Source organism: Amblyomma maculatum, chromosome 4 (genome assembly GCF_055883805.1).
Source record: "Amblyomma maculatum isolate TAMU_Amacu chromosome 4, ASM5588380v1, whole genome shotgun sequence".
NCBI classification, from domain to species: Eukaryota; Metazoa; Arthropoda; class Arachnida; order Ixodida; family Ixodidae; genus Amblyomma; species Amblyomma maculatum.
This window is the reverse complement of record NC_139347.1, coordinates 31,974,469-32,001,896: the sequence shown is the minus strand read 5'-3', so window position 1 is coordinate 32,001,896 and position 27,428 is coordinate 31,974,469. Positions and strand designations below refer to the sequence as shown.

The following is a 27,428-nucleotide window of genomic DNA, read 5'->3' as shown; positions in this document are numbered from 1 at the left end:
ATAACTGAGATAAGCAAAATAGTTTTCCCAAAGAAAGTAGTGAATCTGTAACAAAGCATCGGTTTAAAGAAATTAGCTTGCTTGAATATCCATCACTTTGCTATCAACTCTACATTCCAATAAGCTATGACAAAACAGTCAAGAAAGCTTCAAATGAGCATGAGAAATGATAACATTCAACAGAGGGAGAATAATCTAACTGCGTTCTTTAGGGTTGAAAACTAATAAATGTTGAAACCCCTTCCCCTTACTCCAGCAACTTTTGAGAGCTCGAACCACAATAGAGATCCCCATGACAACACAGTGCTCATTAGCCAGAAAGATTTCTTTAAGACATGAGTCAGGCCACCAGTGAGCCTCTACACAACTATCTCTGTAGCAAGGAAAGGTGGAAGGCTCAACCAGAACATCTGGCGTGCTATCCTCCACCAGGAAAGAAGAAATCGCAGAGGAGAAGATGCAATTAAAAAGTGCACCGAAAAACCAGCACTAAACTAAACTAAGGCAGCTGGCTCAAGGAGGTGCCTTCGTCACTTTCCCTTTGACAAGGGATAAGACCCATCGGTTCTACTGCCACGCACCAAACCCAGAATATATAGGTGTCTCTCAGCATGTCTCTTAACCATAACCACTGGAATCGCATCCACCGAGGCTGGTGGCTGCATGCCTCAGCTCTGCTTGAGCCTAAAGTGAAAGGAGAGGTCAATGGCTATACGCTTTACAAGTCCTTTACTTTCTGCATAGCTACAAAAACCACTGCGTGATGGGGCTTGTTCACTGCTTTATCCCCACAGCAAAAGAAAAAACAAAAAAACTGGAACAAAGACGGAATAAACGTGTCTCTGGGGGGCATCCTCCAGAAATGCCAGCTCAGTGCTCCTTCAGGTCTCGGATCTTCTTCTTGTGCCTGTCGATTTCTTCCTGGTGCTGCTTGATGAGCTTCTCATGCTGCTTGATCTCATCTTCAATGTGGGTCTTCAGCAACTCTATTTGCTGATTTTGCTGTGAGCAAAGGAAGTCATTCACAATTGTTATGCCAAAACATGTAATGCCATTAAGGCTATGCACAAAAAAGACAACACCAAAAAATTATAGAATAAATACTTGTAATCAAAATTTGACACTTTCCCATGTTTTTCAGGATCACTTGAAACAAGTGCAATACTCAAACTCAGGAGCAGTGTTATATTAAACTTGGCATACAGTTTGAACAATGTCATTAAAAAAACAAGTATGCACAGTAAAACAAAGCTCTAAGATGTAGTTGACAAAGCATCAGGCCTTGCAATAATGATATACAAATAAGTCGCCAAAATGTGCAACTCATTTAACATCCTGTCACATCAAAAAGTTTTTACAAATGATTATGCCACAGCCAAATGTGCTTCTAGCACAAGATGCTCACCCAAATACAGAGGGGGAAAAAGGGCAGAGATGTGAAATAACTGATGATGTGACATAACTGATGATGTGACATGTCTGATGATGTGACATGTCATGCATACGCATTTTTCATTGCAGTGCTAAGTTCTTATCATATCAGTACTTATTTACTTTTCTACACTGCCCCAATGTTAAGCGTAACTAAAACTGCCAAGACCTAACCATTGTCTTTCCACAAAAATGAAGCATGTCAGGCCTTCTTAATTTCTACACTATAGATAAACAAGGAAAGGCTGCCACGCTTCAAATTTTCCTGAAGCTTGGGCCCGTAAGTAATCAAAATCATTATGCAATCAAGAATGCAAAGTAAAGCAGCGAATCTAGGGTCAAAATGGAATTGCAGCTTTTAGTGTTTCACAGCTAACAGTGTAGCACTGTCAGATTTGCAAAACAGTGACATTTAACAACTTTTCCTTGTGTGCTAAATGACGCTTACCATAATAAAAACAAGAGTGATGATGCAACCACTAATGCCCATATTCACAAACGCGCCTCGACTCAACGCTCCACCTTCACTCCATGGAGTGGAGAAACAGCCGCTCCTCCACTCCAGGGCCGATTCAGATTCATGAACACCCCTCCGTGCTTCCTCCAACAAGTTCTTCTCAAGAATACCTCCTCCAATTGAAGCAGCGTAAGTGGCGTATGGAGAAGAGATTAAGGTGAACTTTTGGTCTGAAAACTGCATGCTGAAGTGTGTAACATGCTCAGTTTTTCATGTCAAGTGTTCTAAACAACTTTCGAAAGTGACCTTGACAATAACAGCGTAGTGAAACTTATTTTGTGGGCTGTATGAAAAAGGCGGCTGTGAAAAATGGCCGAAAATGATTTTTCATCTGGCAACAGTCACTGCTGGTGACGTAGAGCTTACGCAGAACATGACGTAGGCTTCGAGAAGTGGTGTGAATACTTCGGTTTATTTTGTGGTGTGAGATCAATGCTCGACCTTCGCTGCTTTGCCTTTTTTTGTCGTTGCTAGCCTTAGACAGACTTTTTTTATTAACAGGCTTTGACAGAGATCAAAATATATTACAGGAAAAAAAAGTAAAATCCGCCAACTCTTACGAGCAAGCACTGGCCTTCATAGGGCTCAGTGGTGAAAACATGAGTGTTTCTTCGCAGCATGTTGCAGCTCATGCACACTGAATTCGACTCTCCAGAAGCAAATGCCGGCTGCAGCTTCCAAACAAGTTGGGACCCCTAATTGAAAATGTGCTTGAGAAGCCGTACTCTTCATCAGCCGCAAATATCCCTCAGTAGGACGGGGACACCAATGCACTCCCTCGACAGCGCTGCGTGTCCAAAGACGTACTACATACCATCGAGGGACGGGCAAGCCATAGAGGCGCGGGGTGCAGCACAGATGTCCGCACAGTACCACCGCGTCTCCGGTACCCCCCAGCTTACTGCATGCAACACGCTGTTCCCTCACAAGTTCGCCGCCATCTGCGGAAGCTTGCAGGGTGAGCCACAGAGAGTGCACCGCCGCCGCTCTCTCCAGTCCGGCCGCGGACGAGCTCACCATTAACGGTCAAATCGCACCTCAACACTGCACTCGGTAAGCTCCGAAAAGTCGTCCATTTTTTGTCAACTCGATTAAAGTACCTCAAAACCCTATCCTGAAGTGCAGTATTGATACCACCTTTCCTGTGTGGTATGATATTTGCTTGAGGCAGATCAGCGCTGTTTTGGAAGGAAGAACACAAACCTGTTCATTAATTATGTGGGGCTCAATTTCACTGCTGAAAAAGCAAATGACATGCACATAATGGGATTAACATATGGCAGAACTACCATATTTAGACATGATACGGATTAAGCAAATCCACAGGTTATGAACTGAAACCCAATTAACACACATCATATAACAGAGGTAGGGGCATTTCAGAGAGCCACATCTGTGAAGTATACTGCAGCCTCCAACTTGTCTGCCAGCAGGGTTCTACACATTAGCAAGGTTCATATTGTTACGAAGCAGCAAGCCAATGAAGACAGGAGACAGAACATGATCGATGACGATGGTAGATGACGTTTAATGAATGTTCGCGGGCCTAGCGCGAGCGCTCCTGCCCGCTTCTTCTTCCTTGTCGTGATGACTTGAAATGTGCCCACGCCACACAAGCGCAATGCAATGATGCAATAATCAACGTAGCACAGACGCCGTTTGCTGATCACGATAATCCATATTTGGTGTGAGCGGCAGGGACGGCCGGAGGCTAGCCATGGCCGCATTCATAAAACAATACAGTGCCAGAAATGCCAGTGCCACATGCCAGTACCAGTACCACGAACAGAAGGAGGCAGCGCTACTAAGATGGGACAGGAGGGCAGAGCATGTGTTCGTCTGATCTCCTGTGCCATCTTAGTAGCGCTGTTTCCTTCGATTCGTTTAGGACAGACTTCTTTTAGTTAACCATTTTAGAAACAAGTAATATTTGTCTAGATTTTTGTTTTTTTTTTTCACAGCCAGTTTATTCTCATTTTTAATGTGAAAACGTTTATGGGTACACTCTGCTGCAAATCCAGAGTTTGCATTGGAACTATGAGAGAAAAAACATGAGCATTCCTCTCCCATGTGAATGCTAGCAGGTGATATAGTCTGGCATGAACTGGTCAGTGGGTAGCATAACTTCACGAAACCATATGACATGGCAGGGTTGCCAGGAGATGTCAACTCAGGCTACACCTTTGAGTTGGGAGCATGAGATGGGAATTGAGCCTTCTGGAACCTTGCATCCCGAGCGCACCATGCTAATCCTAGGCCACGTAGGCACATTCATACGATTTCGTTGAATCGGGGCTTTATATCTAGGTCGGGCGGCCTTTCACATAATGTGGTAGCTTAAAACAGTATGCTAACAAGTGTGTGGGGTCCTCAAGACGAGCTGCGTGCAGAAGCATTAACATTATCGCGTCATATGCTGAAAGGCGGAACTGAAGTCTCCTTAATACTTCCTTTTAAGGGCCATGAAGGGGCAAGGTCATGAGTAGTGCAATGCATAAAATGGGCACCAGAAATGCAAGCAACTGATTAGTCAGCTCAATATGGATGAGTCATTGCAAGCACCAATACAACAGATTTTGCTTCAAAAATGCGTGACATCAATTGGCAAAAGCTGCATTTCAAGCACTTTCATATTGTTACGGACGACAAGGAAGAAGAAGCGGGCAGTGGCGCGGGCAGAAGCGCTCGCTCTAGGCCCGCGAACATTCATTAAACGTCATCTACCATCGTCATCGGTCATGTTCTGTCTCCTGTCTTCATCGGCTTGCCGCTTCGTAACATTTGGTTGGAGGTGCGGCATACGGCATCCCCATCTTCGCCTTGGAGCATCGACACCATCTTCAAGCTGGGACCATCACCGAGGGCCCAGGGACATCGCCGAGCAGCTTCGCCCCAGCCCTTCAAGCCCAGACCTGAACAACTACCACCGCCCAGCCCCCAGCCCAGACCTGAAGACAAGGAGAAGAGACATACCGATCAGAACCGAGACGAAGGACCCGAAAGACCTGAATGACCCGAAGGAACCGATGGACACGAACACGCAACCCCCGCCCAAGCTGCCCGACGTGACCTCGAGCCATCGGTCCCATGGACTCTGGTGACGGATGGTTGACAGCTCCGAGGCGGATCACCCACGCATCAGACATCGTACCGGCAAGCCGTTCTATTCTTCCTTCTTCCTTTTCTTCTTCAAGCATCCAGACACGCCCATCATCATGCCATAAAATCATTAACTTCGCTAAACTTCCTCGTCCACGATCGGGACGATCGCTCGGTGGCCCCGGGTCATGTTACGGACGACAAGGAAGAAGAAGCGGTCAGTGGCGCGGGCAGGAGCGCTCATGCTAGGCCCGCGAACATTCATTAAACGTCATCTACCACCGTCATCGGTCATGTTCTGTCTCCTGTCTTCATCGGCTTGCTGCTTCGTAACAATATGAACCTTGCTAATGTGTAGAACCCTACTGGCAGACAAGTTGGAGGCTGCAGTATACTCCACAGATGTGGCTCTCTGAAATGCCCCTACCTCTGCTATATGATGTGTGTTAATTGGGTTTCAGTTCATAACCCTGTGGATTTGCTTAATCCGTATCATGTCTAAATATGGTAGTTCTGCCATATGTTAATCCCATTATGTGCATGTCATTTGCTTTTTCAGCAATGAAATTGAGCCCCACATAATTAATGAACAGGTTTGTGTTCTTCCTTCCAAAACAGCGCTGATCTGCCTCAAGCAAATATCATACCACACAGGAAAGGTGGTACCAATACTGCACTTCAGGATAGGGTTTTGAGGTACTTTGATCGAGTTGACAAAAAATCTACAGATGGATGCATGGTAGCTGTAGTCTGAACTGACCAGCTTGCGAAAGTACTCTTCTTCACGAGCTGCTTCCATTTTGCCGAAAGCACCGCCAGCTTCACGCACGCTGCCGCCAGTGCCGCCACCCTGCAAACCAAAGTGAAGAAGACATTAACAGACTTTCTGCGGTTTCCCTATGGCGCAAGCTATAAGCATGGACGTGGAGTACATAGATTACTTGGTGTAGCAGTCCTGGAATAAAAGGATCCCGCCATACAAAATGCACCTAAACCTAATGGACCTGCCCATGGACAGGTCGAAACAGTTACTCCTAGATGATTTGAACGTAGTAGCGTCGTATAGTAGCGTTAACCGAGTCTAGTTAAGAAAAGGAAGCAAATTTAGTTGGCGATGACCCACCTTGCCAGAACCACTGCCCCATTCACCGGACTGTGAGTCCAGGAAACGAACTTGACTGAAAGAGAGTACAGAGTGAAATTCAAAGTTCATCATGAAAGCGCAAATGATACTCGAATAACAGAAAGCAAATATACACGAGACTGAACACTGCACTTCACCGTACTTTAAGCACGGCATGTTTGAAACTTTAGCATGGTTGACAGCCACGAAAAAAGAATGTGCACAGAGCCATATATGCAATCGTGGTGCTAACGACGAGTCATGCGGCCCAGACATACGCAGAAAACAAGTTGACCCTTCAAAGTTTGCTAGGTCGTCTAGGGCTAAAATACCATAAGCACCTATCTCGTAAAAAAAGTTTGCAATCGACATGCAATTTTCGCACTGACCAACTTAACCCATTAACTTTTTATTCGCAAACACGTACAAACAATGAATAGGGTATATTTTTACCTTAAGCACGGCAAAATTTTGAAGCTTCTCACCACCCGGCTACACTGCTGCAACGCCATTTTGCCAGTGAATGCGGGATGTTAGCGTGCGCCGCAGGCACGCACACTTTTAGGCTAATCGTGGCTAATCCCTAACAAAAGTTTATTACAATAAATATGTTATTTTGAAAATAAAATGCATTACAAGTAACTATTGTGAAGAAAGTATTTAAATTAGTGTTAAAATGAATATCACCCCCTTAGCATCTCTTAAACTGGACTACCAAAATGTGAAAAGGCCAATGTGAAAATATGTAAGCCAAAATTTTACACATTTATTTTACCTTAGTTAATTTTCCTAAACAGCTGACAAAGCGAGGTGTTATTACGCAAGTTCGGCGCTAAAATAGTCCGATGCAAAAATATAAAATTTGGGCAATAATTTTGACACGTGACCAACGTGACTGTCGCTGTTTCTGCTTTCTGGTTGTCGGCACCGCTGAAGTGCGACAGTGCGTTTTTTATGACAGCTTGCACATGTTTGCACTTTCAGTTATTTATTACATTTAATACTGCTTCGCGGGTGCCGCAAACGCGTCACAGAGCACGTTCACTAGCGGAGGATAACGGAGGTGTCGTCTGTTCGAGTGCTCTGAGGAGGCGTTGTTTACCTAACACCTGTCTCGTGTTCGCCCGTCAGACGTAAAGAACTGCGCGTTGTGTTTTGTGGATGACGATCATGAGCGTTCTGTCGGACGACGAAGACGCCAGCGGTGCTGTCGAGCTTTCTCCCGAAGATGAACTGTTACAAGCGGCTAGATCGGGTACCTACACCGTCGTCGAGAATCTCTTGAACAATGCCACAGTGAAAAAGGTTGCCCCCAACGTTGACTGTAAAGGTCCGAGTCTCACATTTCTTTTTTGTCTGTCAGCTGATCGCCAGCTGGTCAGATGATCGGTTCACAGGTGCTATGCTGCTTGAAATTTTTTATCATCTGTTGCCAGTGCCGACAGCACGATCTACTGTATGCAGTAGGTCGTGGCCGACAGTCGTCTCCACGCTTATCCTTTTAGGAAGGCGTGAACACGATAAACGCAGATGGGCATCGTGGCGCCAGAGACTAGGATTAGCCAAAGAATGCAGAGTATCTTGACAGTGTATTATGAACTTATACTTTGTGCTTCGAAAAGTTCGTGATCGCGTGTGCTAACGATGTCATCGAAGTAAAATTGGAAACCTGCATAACCCTGGTTGGCAAATTACCACATTAAATGATGTGCTCCTAAGCGTTGGAACGTGTGTAGTTCTTTACTTACGTTTTAATTGGTTGATTCTGTGATTTATCATACAAGGTTTTTTTTTTTTTTTTTTTTTTTTTTCTTCTCCCTTGCAGTTATCTAGTGGAGAGTAGTTAATTGGCATTTTGTCTTGCAGCAGTGCCTTCTTTTTTATTTCTTTAAAGGTACACAAAAGGCAAACTTGGGCTGGACACCACTGCACCTAGCTTGCTACTTTGGGCATTTTGATGTGGCCGAACTTCTGCTGGAGGTCTGTATGGACGTTTGTAGAGTAAATTTCTCTATTATAAACCTGCCGGGGTAGAGCAGTGGTTATGGCGCTCGGCTACTGTTCCCCAAATGTCCCTCACCAGAATTGTTCCCCAAATGTCCCTCACCAGAATTTGCCTGGCATGTGTCACGAACATGGCTTTAGCAGGTGATAGTTGGCAGATGACATGGCCAAGCACCCATTCCTTGATGGGTTGTGTGACATAACGATACTGTCTCGTGGATTGACGGAAGGAGTCCTACGCACACCCAGCACGCTTCACGAGTGTCTCATCTTGGTAGGCCCCAAGAAGGTCTAAAAACAAAGCGCTTTAATGAAGACTAGCAAGACTCTCACTCTGCAGCTTCAACCTTCTCTATCAACACCCCGTGATCCGAGTTTTCTATGTAGCAATACCACATGCTGTTACAAAGTTTGGAGGAGCTGCCAACTCTGGTTGCTCATTTAAGGTAAGATAGGAATCAGGCTTCTGGGCCTCTCGGATCTCGAGTAGGGCGCACAGCTAGGCCATGCAGACATGTTCGTGCGGCTTGGTTAAAGTACAGATTTATATTAAATTATTTCTGTGAGGTGGTCAATTGTGACTGGCAGCTGAATGACATGCTAGATCAGATCTGTATGCTAGTAAGAATGTGTGAGATATTAGAGGCACAAGTTAAGGAATTGGTCTACGCAAGCTGAAACTACATGAATGCAAACAAGGAACTGCCATGAAAGCTGCAGATAGGAGCCCTTAACACTGTCACACCTTTAAATGCGGAGCGTAAGCGTCTCCTATAGTTTTAGACAAATAGTGTCACCAAAGCCGCTGTGAGCAATTTGGTTGGGATGGGTCAACATTTGGCTAACTCTAAACCGAGTAACCGCTCATCAAACTAGATAAGTTTAAGTTATACTTTTCACGTTTTTTTTCATCATCCACCTGTTCATTGTAGAAGAGTGATCATCTTTGATGTCTACGGTTTTATATTTCCCTCATAGTGTACATCAAGTGCCTACCACTCTGCTTTTACGCTGGTTGTTTTCAAATATCATTATAGCGATTTATTTTTCTCTCATTTATATTCTTTTACACTCGCGAGAAACAAAAGCCCGGACACACACAAGGTTACCACTATTAGCAAACAAGTGAGAACTTATCCTGAAATTTTAAAAACAAGCTTAATTCCACCTAAATTGCCAACAGGAAAAGTCCTTTGTAGCGCTGCCATAGTGGATTAGTTGAGGCATGCCCTGTAGTTCGTGGACATCATCAGTAGAGCAATTTTATCCGATACTCGAAAGCTCATAATGCTTTGATAATCAGACTGTGGACCGTTTGAGCCTTATTGGTTTTTAAGTGAAAGGATCACTGCATTGCATCGTTTCTTTGTGAAGCATCTGCACCACTCTACATGCACTCTTGTTTGACTGTTGCACGATGCCAGCTAACATGCAGTGGGATTGGTTTCGTCCACCAGCATGATGATAGGGGATGGCTTTTTACTTAGTGATTAGCTCATGAAAAATCTTTTTACATTGTGTGATCAAGCATTGGTGATCAAGATATCAACATAAAATCAGTGGGGTTACTTATTTGCTGATGCTCTCCTTTCATCTCATCTCTTATTCTGTTTTAAAGGGTACCTTTTGTTTATTTCTTTTATTGGTGACGCGAATATAGGCAAAATGAATGCCTGTGCTTCTCCCATGTGCAGCATGGTGCTTATGTGGACGTCATCAATCGTGAGGGGGACACTCCTCTGCACAAGGCTGCTTACACTGGACGAGAGGTGGGTGTTAAAGTAAAAGCAGGGAAGGCTCTCTCAGTATTTGTATCAAGAAGGCTGCTTGCCTCCTGCAAAAAAGTTGCGTGAAAGAAAGAACAAAAAAGGTGAGCTACACACATATCAACACTGCAGATGTCAGACTACATCCTAGAATGGACTACATGCTCTAACGTATGGAAATTTGAGTTCAGTAGGGTTCTCTTTCAAGAGAGAAGCTCCAGATTCTCCTCAGTATTACATTGACTGTACTGATGATATGGTTTCGTCTCATTCTTGATTACTTTTTGTTTGGCAGGTGTGCAGTATTTTATTCTTTTGCAAACTCATTTTAAAATACTCATTGAGAATTGCTTCTGGGCGGAACATTGCATTTTTGTTGTTACAGACATTCCCCTTTCATTAATACCTGCTGCCACTTCAAAAACAAAAACATGAAACATTTTGTGAAAGATTTGTGGTTTTCAGTTGCTACTTCAGCCTTTTAGTATGGTTGCGAGTGTTTTTTGACAACGTTGCTGTATCATGAGAAGCAGTCTCTGGTAATAGAGTTAGTTTTAGTTTGCTGTTTTCACTGTTTGTGAAATTGCTCCACTTGGTATTTTCAAAAATAGTTTGTTATAACAGAGACAGGGGATATTATGAGACTGGCTATCAGTTCATGATGTACAAAAAACTTCAGAGTTGCCCTTTAAGCCCCAGTAGTTTAACTTTACAATCTGCAGTTATAGTTCTGATTCAGTGTTTGTTCTAAGCTTTGTACATTTTGAAATATTGTTTCATTGTGCTGGTCTTTTTTTTTAATAGCTCTATTTATTGCCTTGGGGCATTAAGGATTATGTAAAAATAAAACAAACAGATATTAAATGAAAGAAAAATGGTTGGCAGTTCTGATAAAGTCCAAGAGGGAATGATGGTGAGGCCCCTGCGTCCAAGCTATTTAAGAAGATGCAATGTTTAAAAAAATGTTCCTTTGAACCCTCAGTATGGCTAAGGCATAATAATCATGTGCTGTTTCTTATGCGCTACGAGCCTACCACCATGATAAAGGCATTCTTAAAAAGTTCCATGCTTATATCTAATGTTGATTTGAACTGAATGAAATCAGCTTGACTTTACACAATCTTCCTTTGCAGGGCCTCGTGATGCTTCTTTTGAAGCATAATGCCGATGTCTTCATAATAAACTGTGAAGGGCAGTCTCCACGAGACGTGGCCAAGGATGATGACATTAAGCGCATTTTGGCAGGTATGAAAAAGTGGTTTGATTCTCTTTCTGCATGTCACTGTTATATTGCTGGGGTACGAGATTGGCACCACGATCGCTGACATATTTCCAAACATGGGCCATACATATTTTGGTTAATTGTACCTCAGATATAACCGTACTCTTTCTTTTTCATCTTTCCAGCCGCGGAGACAGCTGATGCTAAGAGAAAAGCGGACAAACTTTTCTCTGCTGCAAAGGAGGGGAATGTGCAGCCGATACAAAGTCTGGTGCGTGTTTCCTACATTTTTTGGCATTCAACTAGTTTCAGGATACTCCAGGTATCATCTGTAGATTTTCTTTTGTGGAGAGTGCTGTGTATTTTTTATGCTTGATTTAAAGAGCAGGATGAAAGGAATGTATACAGTGGCTTTCTGTTAACCCAAATGTGCATAATTCGAACCTCTGGTTCATTCGCTTTTTGATTCAGTCAGAGGCAAAGGCATTGCAAAGACACCTTCTCAATTCAAAGTCTACATAACGAAGACAAATTTTTGACCCCCTATGGGTTGGGTTATCGAGGCTTGACTGACTAAGGTGCAACATACCACTTTTTCACTCCATGGAAAGGCCGTTGTCTGTCTGTACTGTACCTCTTCGGAAGCGTGCCTCTCTGGTGGGTGGTAGTTGGCAAGTAACAGGGCTTGGTACTGATTGGTAGCAGGTTGTGTGACATCGTGAGACCATATATTATGGCCAAATTGGGCAGATCTTTGGGAATTGAACCCACTTGGACTTCTGGATTAAGATAATGTTAGCGTTCTTCCAAGATTCTGATACCGTCGACGTCACTGTTGCTGCAAAAGGTGCATGAAAGAGCCAGGACAAGAAACAAAAGAATTCTGTGGTGGTGGTTTATGGTGCCTGTGAGCCAGTGTTAAAATGCTCTAGCGTTACCAACATAGCAAGGGTATGCTTTCAGTCACCATGTCCCAAGGAGGACATACAGTTGCGCAGTGAGTGGTTTGTTCTCCTGTAGATAGAAAGCAATCAACTCTCAACAGTTCGAACCTAAAAAAGGTCGAAATGTTTCAAAATGATGAGAGCATTTTGACGCACTTAAGTTGACAGAGCCTGAGCATATGTTCAAACAAAGTGCAGCTGTTTGAATTAAACCAACTTTGCGGGCAACTGCATTCAATTGCAGCACTCAGTGAAATTAATTTTCTTCTTCTTTCTTACTATGTTGATGCTTATCTGACTGCAGCAGAGGCATTTATTGCCAACAAAATAGGATTTACCAGTTTTGCAATTTATCTATACAAACACATGACACCTTTTGACTCCATGATCACCATTTTGGAGTGTAATAATGGTGTAGCCTAGCCTTGAGAATGTGCACATAAAAAACTGTCTTGGCATGCCACAGTTTTCGCTCGCAAAAGCGGCCAGCAGTGATAACACCTGTGTGTTATTTTTTTAGCTCCTTGAAAGTTGTGTATTTATTGTTAGAATGGAGTAGCCTATTCACACAGGTCAATCTCAGTTTGTCGTCAGTGTCCCTTTACGCAAGTCCACATTCATGAGTTTGATGTAACTGTATATAAGATTGTCATAAGTTTCTATTACTTAGCCCACATACATGCATATTTGCTGAGGTCATTTCATTACAGTTTTCGGCATTGATACCTCGGATGTGTGAAATGTGGGGTGTTCTTCAGCATTAGTGGCATGAAACTTTGAAAACTTTCGCTTTCATGTATTCCTATGAGTGCTAAGCCTACGTTTCACGCTTCCAGTCTGCTGCGGCATTGCGAACACCCCCTTTTGTTTGTAAACACGATGTTGGTCTATTGTGTGTATGAGGGCTGCACTTTTTGTTGTTTTGAACAGGGATTTGTTTTCACTAGAAACAAACACTACACTGGAGTATGTTTGTTTCAGGCTATAGTGTTGCCTTGGCACATAAAGCTTTTGGAGATATTAAGCCACAAAAACAACTTCCTAGTTGCTCAAAGCTAATCAATCTGCCTTCAATTTCTGCATGAAATGGCCGGGATCATAAAAAGCACCTCATTTTACTGACAAGAAGTCACTTTATAAATAGCAGTGCCCTCACAAAGGTCTCCTTATTCCTCTCTTTTTTCTTTTTGCTTTCTTTTCATGCCAATGTGTGGGCAGTTTTGTGGAAGGCATCCACCAAGCGTCAACAGTGTCGATGGCTTTGGCAACACTGCATTGCATTGTGCAGCATACTGTGACAAGAAGCCAGTAGCCGTCTATCTCTTGCAGTGTGGAATTGACTCAACTCTCCGCAATCATAGAGGTAGGCCAACCCATCACTGTGGCCAGCACACTCTATCGCATTCATTATGGAAGCACGTGATCTTCAGAGTTTGCACAATGTGAGCGACGTGGGAATGTAGTCCACGCTCTGATATCATCTTATTTTTTGAACAGTGCCATTGAAGTGAAGACAAGCTCATTGCTTCTGTAGACAGCTTGCAAGCTTCTAACTTGTAACAATCAGCAGTTGAAACCATTCTGTCTAAACAGTATGGCATCAGTAAGGACAAACCTCTGTAAAGCATGTTTCACAGTTTCTGCCAAGACATCATGGCAGCATTCTCTCTCAACAGGGCAGCTGGCATCCGACCTGGCTAGGACAGATGAGATGCGGCAGATCCTGGACGTGGAACCCATCCGTAATTTGCGGAAGAATGCCAGCAGGCACGAAGGACCACTGCTCAGGGTTTGTCTCCTTTCACATCTCTCTGGCCCTCTGAGCTGTATGATGCAATCTATGTCGCAGCTGCACCATGCTTCTTTCATTTTATTTTGATTCCAGTGCAAGCAATAAGTCCAGGTTTGGTCGGTTCCTTTCCTTACTTTTTTTCTTTTCTGCTTCGAAGAGCCTGTGACCAGGGTTCGTGCATTTTGAACAGACTAGCCCAATGCTTAGATTAGGCATCGAAAATTAGTCTCAGCAAAGTGCTACAGCTGTGCTTGCCTTGAAAAGCAGTGAAAATTCAAATCAAATTCTTTTCCTGCTCCTTCCAAGAAGTGAACCTCTTCATTTCTATGCTGGCATATAGGCTCTGCATCTGCACATATATATCTGTGCAAAAATGAGAGACAAGTAAAAGTGCACAACAAGCGAAGTTGTAGAAAGTATGTCACTCTGTGCTGTGACAGTGTGTTGGCTATACCAAACTTTCACACATTATTAAAAATGCTGGGTCAGTAGAAGGCTATTCACTGAGACCTGGTGGTGAAAGCATTGCCAACGCACTGTCAATGCATGGAGGGGCATGCTTTCAGCTTCCTGTTGTCTGCTTGTTGTGCACGCACATTTTGCCATGTCTTTTGTTTTTGCACACACACACATGCACGCAAAAACAAGATTTTAGTTTCCCGCCCCAGTCTAAGCATGTTTCATCATGTTTTGTGTGCTGTACTGTTCATACAGCATTCCTTGTACACCTACGCACGCAGACGCACTGCTTTCCACTTGTCCGTCTAGTTCACTGTCGCTGCCGCGGTTCATCTCAGCGATCTCTACAACCACACGCACAAAAACATACAGCATACTAATGCACCACAAACGCGCAGAGACATGCGCAAATGCGCAGGCTTACTTTCCTAAAAATGATGGAGGGTTCCTAGTTCACACTAAACCTACAGTTCAAAAGGTGAGGAAAGAGAAGGCAATAAGATGAGTGCTCATCTTGTCGCCTCCCTCGTTCTTCCCATCTGCACTGTAGATTCAACACCTTACTATTCTGCTCACATGTCCATTCTTCTGCAATATAGGTTTTTGGGTTCGCACTTTAGCCATCTCTTCAGCTCAAGCTTAGACACCCAACTGCTGGATTGAACAATTCATGTCTTAAAAAATTGTTTTTGTGTTTTGAAACAAAAGGTACATGAAATGGAGAGGTGAAGTCACAGAAATAAGCATACAAAAACAGAAACAATGCTCACTAAAAGGGATGCCAATGATGGAGACGATCACTTTTAGTGAAAGGAGAATCCCCTGCTGAGGTGGTCGCACTGAATCATTGCGCTTGATTCTCAGGCTCAGTTGAGCTGATCACAACACTCACGCCACCACATCGCCACATGGCTCCATCTGTTGGGTCAGTCTTTCCAAACAGGCACACATGGTGGGTTTCATAACAAGTGCTAATTTCTCAGTCCTAAGGCTGAACAGTGCATTCATCTGCAACATCTGGGCACAAAGCGAACAAAGATTGTCCCTGTTAAAATTGAACTATGAATAAATGAGATGCCCCGTGGGCACACAAATTGCTCTCTAATTAGAGACTGAAACTTGTGGAGCACAATTCTCCATTTTCAAGCCTTGTCTCTGTCCTCATTTTGCAGTAAACTCTCTGGATAACTTTAGGTAATACACACTGAAAATATATGCATGCTTGTACACACTCTTAAAGTGGCTCCAGATGAAGGCATAACTTTTTGTTGAAACACTGGCTAGTGCACTGAGATTTCCCATCTACTTTTGTTTACTTTCCTTGCTGTCCTTGAAGAATTCTGTATTCCTGCTCCTTACCGAAGCACACGGAGGACGTGCATTGGGCGCACTATTGGAAATACCCTAGGTCGCAGAAGGCGATCGAAAGTACTGGACAATGCAGAATAATATAGGCATGAGATGCGCTTCACCACTCCTTGCCTCCCTCTCGCTAAAATTGGAGGAGAAGAACATAGTATCTCACCTGCAGAGGCTGATTAACTAGGCAGGAGCAAGAACATTATCTGAGAGGGAGTGGAAGGTGAGGAGCATGGCGAAGATGGTTGATTGCAGTGACTATAACTTCTCTGTTAATGAGTGTTTATTGTAAAAATTTGTGGCCGTGCTTTGCATGGACTACGCCTTGCAACCAACAGGGCAGAACTCATTTTTAATTTGAGATAAGAGTGGTCAAGAGTCCCTTTAAAGGGACAGGTGATTCAAGGTTGTACTCTTCTGATTTCATTTGCAAAAATCTGTGCCTACTCAAGCATTGGTAATTATAACTGTGCATTGATAAATCATTCCAATGCTCTCCTATTGCTAAACAATGACTATTTCTTTCTTATTCTGTCACTGTAGTTCTAGCATAACAAAAAGCCAGGTCAATTTGTTTCGGATCGACTCACCCGATGGAACAGCAGCCTCACAGAGCAGTTCGTGCTGAGTTTGTCTTTGTGGTTATACTGTAATTGCACTGAAGGCTGATGAGGTGGGATTTTGGTGTGCATATCACAGAGGAAGAGGTTCCTAGGTCCCCGTCTCGTCTGGGCTGTCCTTGATCGAGGTGTGCTGTCCTTCTTTCGTTCACGGTAAGTATATCTTCCACTTTTCCACATGCTCAGCAGGCATGTGCATGCAGTGTAAATTCAGTTGAGCGGACAGTTGTTCAATGGGCTGAGCAGCGAAGTCGGTGCCATTTGGTTGACTTGTTTCCATTCTTTTTGCAGCGGGGACGCTGCATCTGGGATGCGTCGAAAGCGCTTTTACTACTTGGATGCCGCACGGGTTGAGGTATGAAGTTGTACTTTTCATGTTCCTGTTGGAAAGGTGCCCCTTGGGGACACATTTAAATTAGAGGCGGAAACTTGGGAAGCACAAGTCGCCGTTTTCGACTGTTGTCTATATTTTGACTCTGCAATGAACTCTCTTGCTAACTCTAGTTAGTATGAGGCTTAAAGTAACCAGTACATTGCTTTGTTGCAGTGTACAATGAGAAAATATAATTTAGAATGTTTTATCTGTGTTAGAAGATAAACATTTCTTATTATTAACATCAAGTAGGTTACGAGGTGTGACAACTGTAAGGTATCACAGGTTGAACAAAGTATAGAAAATTGGGCTTTGGGAGCGATTATGCATCTCTTTGAAAAAGCTGGCTGACAGTAGATTACATAGCATTAAGCACAAATATTGCTGCGCAAGCCATGAAAAGAGGTTTATAGTAAAAAAAAAAATGCACTTGAATGTTTTAGGAGGCTTTAAAATAGTTGTTTCACATGAAATTAAAAGCAAAGATTGAGACATGATGATGTTTAGTATTACTGTGCGACCTTGAGCATTCCAATTTTTCATGATTTTTTTCATCAGTTTCAGCTGTGCTTACCCATCAGTTCCAGCATTGCTTTTTTACTTTTTTGTTCTTAATCTCAAAATCATTTGTGATTGAGCTTACATCATTAGAACAGGTTGGATAATGAGCCCACTGGATGCGTTTTAATTCGTACAATGCTGCAGTTGTCATTTGTCAGTCATGACAAAATGGTGAGCACTGCATTTTTTTGTAGTCCCAGTTGTCACTTTTGTGACAAACGGACATATGGCACCCGCAAGTGCTGCCTGATGAAGACATGAGCTCTTATATTTGAATGACTAATCTTCTATAGTGCTCACTTTCTTTTGCTAGCCTAGCGCTTTAGTTCTTTCTGCCAATTTTTTCCTATCTAAAGCTCATTTGATTATTCTTGTGATGTACCTTAAGCCTAAAGATCTGCAAGGCAGATTGTAGTTGTTTATAGCTTTTATGTTTGGTATAAGATATTTTTGTATATAGTAGTTGGTATCATCTTTCTTTTGAATAATTGGTTTTTGCTTCGCAACTGGAAATTTGCAGTGCGATCCTGTTGATGAGGCCGGATTTACAGTTTTGTTTCCTGAAGATCCGCCTGAAAGGCTGGCAGTACCTCCCGACGATAACGACAAGGTTGATCGCATGGCAAGTGATGCAAGCTTCATATTTCATATTTTTGGCATTATGAAAATCTGCTTACAGGGAAACTTTTTTTAGAACGGACGTTCTTATGTGGCAGCCATCTCCTACCCTCCATTCTGAGGTGATATACTTGAGTCAAGCCACTTATTTTCTGTCCTCATGTGAAGATAATTGCATCTTTGTGGCCTCTGTATGTGGCTTAGATGGACTTGTATTTAGTCCAATGTACCTTTCATTTGCTTACAAATTTCATTGCTACGGTTCTACTGAGATACATGCATCTTGAGTGTCTGTTATTACGCATAATTCCTGCTGCTATGACTGAAAAACAAATATGCCTTTCTGCTTTGAATTAATATTCTATAATGTGTTTATTGAGATCTGCAATCTAAGTTGTCACATGTCAGCCAATCTGGTTGAGATGACTATCAGATGCTTTCTCTGTCGTTTTGTGGTAGCAGCTATGGTGTAGTGGAGCTTTTGGGGAGTTGAAGGGGTGACCTTCATTATTGGTGCCAGCAACCAAACACTCTGTGGTGTATCACCTCTGCAGCAGACCTGTGCCAAGGATGTCGTCCTGTGGCAGCGCATTTAGTGTGCATTCGATTGTATTGGCATTTCAACAAGAGCTAAAGAAAAAATAAACTTGAGTGTCTGTCCATTTTGTGGCTTCTGCACTGAGGAAATATATATGTACTATCACCACATCTCCACTCAGTGGAAAAAGACGTCCCAGTCATTGTTCTTTTTTTTTTTACCAATACAAAAACCACTGTGTGTTCCATGCACACTTTCTCTCTGTTTTAGTGCAAACTTTCAGAGAATTCTCGTGTGCGTGGGTTTGCACTCTTTGCAGAAGTGGGTGGCCAAGCTGAAAGAGCACATAGAGTTCAGTCGGCACTACACGCACCAGGGAATGCGGGCTTCGGACAGCGAGGAAGACGAGCCCCTTCCCCTGGGGTCCATTGAGGACGTCCTGGCGGTGAGATGAACTTTCCCAGAGATAATCTGCTAGTAGCACTGAAAGTAGAATTCTGTATCGACGTAAGAGGGCGCTGAAAATTGCCAAGTACTTACTGTGGGAACACGCTGGCATGAATGGTGACACGCAACATGAAGCGCAGAAAAGCAAAGTGCCGTGTCCTCTGTGTTCTGATATCATTGTATAGTCCGTAATTTTTAGTGCACACATCTGCCAGTAGGAGCCCTTCAAAGCATTGCTAAAAGGAAAATGTATCTATTTGCCAGGAAGTAGGTAGCAAATCAGCTACGTGGGTCTCATTGCAGTCTTCAGTGAGTTTGGCTGCTGTGTCAACAGCAGGGAACATGAGTTGTTTTTTATTAGCGTAATGAGGGCTGCAGGGGTTTCGATGTCTATAAAAGACTCCGTTTAGGATGAGTTTTAAAAAGAGTTTGCCTTATCAGTAAAACCTCGTTGATATGTTCCCAGTTCATACTATTTCTTGTTTCATATGTTTGAAACCATGGGCAGTACAGCACCTCTCATAGACTTATACTACTAGCCGGTTAATATGCTCCCGGAAAACACGATTTCCCAGTTACTATGATCAAAATTTCAAGATTGTGGTCGTATAAATACGTTTTGCGATCAACTGGACATCAGCGACATTATGAACTGGTTAGCGGCGCTCATCCACCTCAATTGCTTTCCTGCAGTGCCTAGATGCAATGGGATAAAGCATCAAAAAAAAAAAAAAAGCCAACATAAGAGGCACTCGTTCTCGTGGAAACATGACTTCAGAGGATAAATGCAGTGGCTTCTTTGTGGTTCCTTAGGAACATAGGGATGAACCATTTGATAACTTTTCGCTTGCATACGAGTGGGTCGGGTCTGGGGGACGTACCATGGCAAACGTCGCAGCTGTAAGTTATCGCGATGGCTTCCCCACACATCAGTGGTGTAAGAGGACAAAGCATCTGGGAACGCCCAAGGACTCGATCCCGGCTTGTCATTGCTTTCGGCAGACCGGATTTGTTACTAAATTTCCTCCATGTTAAGGACAACACAAATATGGACTGAATTTCGTGAGAGCTAAAAAGAAGAATGGTGTATACTCTATGTCTATAAATACTAATCTACTCTTTTATGCAGTGAAAGTCTTGATTAGAAATGCCTTTGTACCTCATTCAGCAGTTAAACATTTCACAATCAGGCAGTCTGGATCACACATTTTCCCGGATATGTTATTTTTTCCCCGCATTTTTTAAAAGACATATCAACAAGGTTTTACTGTATATCAGCTGTAGTTAATGAATGCGCTCCCCCCTTTTCTTTCTACATATCTCCCCTAAATTTTTTGTAAGTTTAGAGAAAGATTGGCTTTTTTATACCTGTACTAAATACAGTATTGGAGGTGAGGTTGTGATGATGAAGCAAGGACAGCATTGGTTCGTAGTCCTGGTAACATGCAAATCATCTTTGTCAATCTCATTTGGATTTCAAGGTGCACTTCAAGGTGCATCCTGACATAGTTATCAACTGAAGCAAAGCAACTGGTGGACCTGCAAGACTCCTGGCTGTAGGGCCATTTTTTTTTTAATCTACACCAGCATAGCAGTGGAACTCCGATACCTCCTGCGACGTTCTGCTACTCTAGTGTAGCTGGATTAGGTTAAAAAGTAATCCTTGTATTGCAGACGGCCCAGGCCCAGCAGCAGCTGCTGGAGCGGGGTGTGGACAGGGCGGCCTCACTGCATGGCGACCTGGTGCAGCTTATGGATGTCCACCGCCTGGGTCTGGCTGCCCCCAGCACGGAGTTGCTGTCCCAATGGCATGAGCTGCTCCTCTTGACACGCTCTGTGGCCAGCAGCCTCTCCAAATGCACACTGCTCCTCAGGCAGCAGGAGGAGGTACCACTAGCTCCCTCTCCCCCTTCTTAATTACGCCTGCAGCATATATACATTGTAAGTCTCGCAGAAAAGGAGGCATAGACTTGAAATACTTTACACAGGCGAAGACCTCTCCCATATTACTCCAATTAACCCGATCCTGTGCTAGCTGCATCCACTTGACCCCTGCAACCTCTTGACCTCATCCACCCACCTAACTTTCTGCCGCCCCCTGCTACGCTTTCCTTCCCTTGGAATCCAGTTTGTTACCTAAGCGACCATCGGTTATCCTCTCTTCGCACTACATGTCCTGCCTATGCCCATTTCTTCACCTTGATTTCCTCTTGAATGTCAGTAACTTGAGTTATTTCTCTTACCCACTCTGCACGCTTTTTATCTCTTAACATTACTCCTACCATTTTTCGTTCCATAGCCCTCTGTGTTGTTCTCAACTTATGTATAACCCCCTCGGTTAGCCTCTACGTTTCAGCCCCATAGGTGAGCACAGGTAAGATGCAACTGTATCGCGCCATGATTATGTTCTGCTTCTGCGCATTTTGGTGGTCAGCATGAAAGTAGACAAAATTTGGACAGCTCCAAGCTCGTTATTCTGATTGCCATTATCCTTGAAATAGCTTTGTGCAGTTTCACGCTCCTGGTTATGTCTGTGATACACCTGATGATATTTCATGGCTAGCTCACCTAATTCTTGCCCCGCAACCCAGTCAACTAACAGCTACTAGATTAGATTAGGGCTAGATTAGATTAGATTAGATCAGATCAGGTTGCATTAGGCTCTCTATGATGCACAAACTGCACAGTGAATTTTCTTTGGAGAGATTGATGTAGTACTGCAAATGGTAAGAGGTGTTGACCTGGCAACTTTGAAATGTTAATAAGCTACCAAAGGAAAAGGCCATCATGCATTTTTCTGCTGCCTTCCTCTGGCACCCTGAACTCAATACTCATGAAATAAACATTTTATTGGTGAAGTAGAGATTTCTTTTCTCATCACTGTCCATATTAATGCCAAAGAAATGTGTGGGCCTCAGTGATTCTGTGCATTTTCATCCTTCTATTGTCTCAACAGTGAGTTTCCATATTAATATAGGCATAAATACAAAGAAAAAGTTTGGCTCCCTTAAAAATTGTCCATAATTTGAGTCGTCTGTATTAACAAGGGTCATGTTTATGAGGCATGTCTGTAAACACAAGAATGTTGCTTGCTCGAGTGAAGTGATGGCTACGTGTAAATGCTTTCGAGGTTCAGCTTCCTGAATTGAAATCGAAGCAGATCATTGTTGAAAGCCAAACCATCGTGAACCTTTTTTTTTTTTTTTTTTTTTTTTTTTTTTTTTTTTTTTTTTTTTTTTCCAGCATCATGCAATGATTTCTTAGTCTTTTAACAGTGCAGCATTAAGCCTGGGATCTGCTTGTATTTTTCGGACTTTTCTGAAATCCAAGTATACTCAGAGCTGACAATCTTGATATTGCTAAATACCTACTCCCTGGAGGCGAGTGACAATCGTGTGCAGTTTTGCTTGTATGGCAGGAGTTTGCAAGCACAGACGCAGAATCAAGAAGTTTTAATGTGAAAGCGATACTACGACAGCCAAAGCGAGGCCTCTGGTGGCCGCAGCTACGCAGTGAAGAGGCAGCTACACTGTGAAGAGTCGTAGCTACGGTCTCATAAAAAAATTAGCCTGCCATGACATTTGAATTCACGTTACCCCTATGCCACGGGCCGGAGCTGTCAACTCTGGTTGCTCCTTTCATATGGGAGGGTGATATCAGAATCAGCTTGCCAGAGCCGTTTGCATTCTCGTTACCCCTACGACACGCAGGCATGTCCATACAGCTTGGCTGAAGCGTGGCTTTATATGTGGGCTGGTAACTTACGCGCTCGTGTCATACCCGTAAAGGACGAGCTTAAGTGTTCCCAATAATGTTGCACCTTACACTGATAGGGCGTGATAGCGGAATAATGTACCAGGCAAAAGAATCTTCCGCCATTGCTTTTGCAATTCAACTAGGGTTAACCAGAGCTAAACCGCAACAAATTTTTTATTCACTAATAAGGGGGCTATTCCTCCTCCCATGGTAAACACTTTCCTATTAGAGACTCTCACTTTCAACATGTCACCCTAAAACAAATATAAGAATTGCTTTTGAGTATTAAAGGCTTCCATACCATCCTTACTAGTGCAATGCAATAGCGATGGGTCCCCCTCACAAGCTGCTGCGACAAAGGGTTGCATGTAATGAGTGTGCAGTTTAGCCTCAATGAAAAAATCCGAAACAAGTGGGTGGTAGCGAGAGAAATATGCAGCAACATCAATCAGCATCCAAAACCGCATGCTGCTAGGCATGGTGGCTGGGTTTTCTGGCTGATATGCGACCAATTACTGCCATTGCCACAAAATGGTGCAAAAGTCTAACAGAAGGGTGGTTACATTGGAAGGAGGAATAAGGGGGCTAACATGGAAGAGCGGGGACATGGCGAGAGGATAGTTATCATGATAGAAGGGGGACTGATACACAACCGGAGAGCCGCTGTCTTGGTGACCAGGTCAGGATGGTTACACTATAAGGTTGTTAATGATAAAGGAGGTGAGAGCAAGGAATCTACAAATAGGAGGGCTTCTATGGAAATAATCATTATTTTTTTACCGTGGAAAGAGGAGGGAGACAGTGGGAGGAGTGGAGGAATTTAGCACAGTCCGTCTACAATGGCTCCTCAGAAAATGCACGGCCTGACGAGAGGCTTAGTAGTGGTGACAGCTCGCGCCTGTAAAGATGGACTGAAGAGGAGCACAAGTTGAAGAAGGAGTAAAAACTAATAAGTTGGCTCTATAACTATACATACTGTATGCACATCACTTTCAAATCCTCAATATATTGGGTAATCAACATACCTCCATAGGACCCGCCGCAGTGGTGCAGTGGTCGACTACTGTGCCTAAGGATGAGAGATCAAATACTGGCTGCGGCAACCACTTTTCGATGGAGGCGAAACGCAAGGCGCCGGTGTGCTGTGCAATGTCAGTGCACATTGAAGAACTCCAGGTGGTCGAAATATCCGGAGCCATCCACTACAGTGTCTCTCGTAGCCAGAGTCGCTTTGAGACGTTAAACCCCAAAAACCACAGCAAAAACCGCAGCAAACCTCGCTGGGACCTATTTGTGTAGTAGGCGTGAAGGGAGACACTGCATTTTCATTTTCTGAAAAACCAACATAAACAGAAAATATTTTTAAATATCGTGGATGGAAAGGCAATGTTAGAGGCACTATCATGTCTGCTCTTAAGGTGAAGCTTAAGCACCGCTCTAATTCAAACCGTGTGCAGTCTTGCTAAGCCATGCAAAATTATGCTTACCGGAGCTTTTGCCCGTATAACTAGGTTTAAGCTGTGCCTAAACTCCCAGTATCTTCCGTTCCTTCTCTCAGTGTAGTTGAGCTTTTATTGACTGAACTTGCAAATAGAGGGGCTTCCACTCTGTCTGCACACAGTCGAGGGCAGCAGAGTTGGCGCAGGAGCGAGAGCGTTCACGAGTGCTGCAGGAAAGCCTGAGCGTCCTTGCCAGGGAACATCACCAGCTGGAATGCACGCTCAGCAATCCCCGCCTCAACCACGTCTCGGAGGAGGAAACTGACGAGGAGTTTTTTGATGCCTTTGAAGGGGGTGAGTCAGTGGCTTTTCTTTAACCATGTTTGCATGTGTGGATGTGCAAACTAGCTTGTCAGAATTTTGATGTTTACCTGCCCGGTCGGCCTGTTCGTGTCACAAAGTAGTGTCCGTTCTGACGTTTCCTTATCTTCTTTTAGCACCATTTTGTAATATCTTTCTTCACAATCCTAGCTTTTACATGTCACTGCGTGTAAAGCTGTTGTTTATGGAACTAGAAAATTAAAGCTACTTCTTATAGTTGGGGGTCAGACTTTTTTGGTTTAAACTGGGAAAACACCAGTGCAAGCCTACTTAAATTAATTTCTTGAAATTCAGTTTTAACCAAAATTGGTCAATTTTCCTGAAATGCATGTCACAACTAGCTGGCTATGCAATACCAGTTACAGTAGGTCGAAAAGAAGAAATGGGCATGGGCAGGACATGTAGTATGAAGAGAGAATAACTGACGATCGCTAAGGGTAACAGATTGGATTCCAAGGGAAGGAAAGCATAGCAGGGGGCGGCAGAAGATGAGGCGGGCAGATGAAGTTAGGAAGCTTGCAAGGGTCAGGTGAACGCAGCTAGCCTTGAGACAGGTTTAATTGGAAGAATATGAGAGGCGTTCGCCTTGCGGTGCGTATAGTCTGACTGATGATGATGACTGTAGGTCACGCAGAAAAGATGCAAAAGAGCTAGAGCCAGTTCTGCCATATATTTGTGCGAGTTTTCAGGCATTGGTTCACGAACTCAGGCATGCTGCTGCTAATTTCAAATCTGTAAAGGCTCCACTTGCTAGCCAAGTGTCATTGGCTAGCATAGTGTCACCTTTTCAGTTTCAGTTCCGGTTTATTTATTTCCTGCTGCAGATCTCTGGCTTATAGCTGTTACTTGGTTGGGTACACTTTTCCACTGCATATAATGACACTTACAACTCTTAGAACCATAACAAGCAGCCATCGTCACAAAACCGTGCGTAAGCTATCCGTGACGGTTAAGTGGCAGTACATTATGCTGCTGTCAGAATTCAGACGCGGGCTCGTGTCATTCAACAGTGCAGCCAGAATATCGCAATGAAGATTTCGAAACTAAACTCAATTACAGTTTTGACAAACGCAATTATTTAACTTTCATCTTTTTAATTTTTTGTTACCGCTGTATGACTCTCTTCTGCACGGAGAACACCAAGCAAAATGATCAAGGATCAAGGGGAAACCTCAGTGTGCTACCTAATGTTACGGCAAGAGGAGCTTTCTTTATCTACGCTGAGTGTTCATCATTGGCAGGGGTCTCTAGCTCTGTTTACTGTGCCCATCTAAATTGCTCCATTTGAATAGTGGCATGAATTAAGCAATTGGGAACACCTCTGATCAAGAAACACCACTTGGTATGTTTCAAAAGAGCTGCACATTGGTCTCAGAAGTGACTTTTTCACCAGCCATGTTAGGGACTATTTCAACCTTGACACGAAATCTGCCAACTTGGAGCAGTCAGGGCAAGAATCGCACCCAAGGTGGTATCCTCGTTTCATGCTGACCATGCTCAGCAACGGCGGTGTTCTTGTGATTTCATAGCAGCAACACCGCTCATTCACAAAAGATGGTTGCTCCAACAAGCTCGAATTATCTGTTTCGGCTATTGTTGAAGAGAATTACTGCTTTCTAGGTCTCTCTGAAAACTCGGGCGTGTTCTGAACGATTCTTTGCCACAGCAGTGTAGAGCTGACGTGTGTTCTCTACAAGTCAGCCTGGGGTAAACCTTGGCATTGCTCTGTGGAGTAGCTTGAGTGCTGCGTGTGGGCAATTGTTTTTGTTTTGTTTTTCTGACTGGAAAGTTTAACATGGGGGGGGGGGGGGGGGAGTTGTGTTACTTTGAATGCTATAGTTCCTGGCGAAGTAGCACGCTAAACATATATTCTGGATGTTTTATTTTCCTGTTTGCTGGCTGGATGTATTTATTTCTTTTATTTATTTTACATACTTTCAAGGCTCGCAGGTGCAACAGAAATTAGTGGTGCAATTAATAACATTATTTTCAGTACAAAACAGAACAAATAATTAGCTATAAGGCACTTTAAACGGCAATCTTGAAGTTAGTTGTGTCACAATGGAGACTGTAGAGGCAGGAAGGCGGTTCCATTCAGTGGCAGCTCTTGGTAGAAAGGAGGAAGGGTACAAGTTAGTGCGACAAAATGGCACCTCAGTTTTGTGTTGATGGTCGATGTGAGATGAGACGTAACTGGGTGTGGTGAAAATATTTTCTTTAGGGAAAGGATTGAAGTTGTATATTTTATGAAAAAGACAGAGGCAAGAGTACTTGCAACATAGCGAAAGGTCAAGTAGATCTAGTGTTTGTTTCATATAGACATGACGCTAATGATGTGAATAAATAGAGAAAATAAAAGGGGTGACATGGTTCTGAACACTTTCAAATAATATCACTGATATTTAAAGGAAACAATAAAGAAAACAAAGAATCCAAGCGACGTGCAGCTTTACGCTATCAACTTCAGCAGGAGTGGATTGAAGAACTACCAAAGCACTTCAACATGAGTCACGAGCGCCTCTACTTATTTCCCTTTATTCTATTTTCTCTTTCTCTTGATTGATGGACGACAGCTGTTGCGACGCGCGTCTTTCTCTCCCTTTTCTTTTTCTTTCTTCTCTACTTTCTCTCTTCTGTCTGCACGAGGCAGCGGAGGTGGCTCAGCTACAGAGCCAGTAGCAGGCCCGTGCATTTTTTTTTCCTTCTTCCTACAGCCACAACAACAACAACAACAGCTTCGTATATGCATGAATCTTCTGGCGATGTCATTCGTCATGACCGATGACGTCAACAGGTGATGGCATCAAAATCTCACGGTATCCCATGGAATCTCGTGTAGAAGCGTGACACTTGTCGCTGGTAGACACTCATGAGCCTATAAAGGCCTTCGCCTTAAAAGACAGGTTCAATCCTGTCGACCGCCGTCGCTTTTCAATGAGGGCGAAAAGCAAGGCGTCCGCGTGCTGTGCGATGTCAGTG

At 43.5% G+C, this 27,428-nt stretch overlaps 2 protein-coding genes across 2 annotated transcripts in view; one reads left to right on the top strand and one right to left on the bottom strand.

The window, feature by feature from the left end:
* Positions 1-710: 710 nt before the first annotated feature.
* On the bottom strand, positions 711-6,775 carry LOC146190611 (ATPase inhibitor mai-2, mitochondrial-like). The gene is made up of 4 exons (XM_084601006.1): positions 6,624-6,775; positions 6,171-6,225; positions 5,808-5,897; positions 711-1,002 (listed from the first exon to the last, which is right to left on the bottom strand). Exons 1-4 carry the CDS (start codon positions 6,680-6,682, stop codon positions 871-873), a joined length of 336 nt encoding a protein of 111 aa, XP_084457132.1. The 5' UTR covers positions 6,683-6,775; the 3' UTR covers positions 711-870.
* A 278-nt stretch (positions 6,776-7,053) lies between these two features.
* LOC146190610 (oxysterol-binding protein-related protein 1-like) overlaps positions 7,054-27,428 on the top strand; it is a 70,005-nt gene continuing 49,630 nt past the window's right edge. The window contains exons 1-13 of the mRNA XM_084600999.1: positions 7,054-7,500; positions 8,065-8,150; positions 9,869-9,943; positions 11,074-11,185; positions 11,348-11,433; positions 13,325-13,469; positions 13,783-13,895; positions 16,416-16,489; positions 16,628-16,691; positions 17,791-17,892; positions 18,746-18,871; positions 20,548-20,760; positions 24,251-24,422. Of these exons, the coding sequence (XP_084457125.1) occupies positions 7,332-7,500; positions 8,065-8,150; positions 9,869-9,943; positions 11,074-11,185; positions 11,348-11,433; positions 13,325-13,469; positions 13,783-13,895; positions 16,416-16,489; positions 16,628-16,691; positions 17,791-17,892; positions 18,746-18,871; positions 20,548-20,760; positions 24,251-24,422 (1,537 nt within the window). The 5' untranslated portion in view covers positions 7,054-7,331. The remainder of the gene's footprint in view (positions 7,501-8,064; positions 8,151-9,868; positions 9,944-11,073; positions 11,186-11,347; positions 11,434-13,324; positions 13,470-13,782; positions 13,896-16,415; positions 16,490-16,627; positions 16,692-17,790; positions 17,893-18,745; positions 18,872-20,547; positions 20,761-24,250; positions 24,423-27,428) is intronic.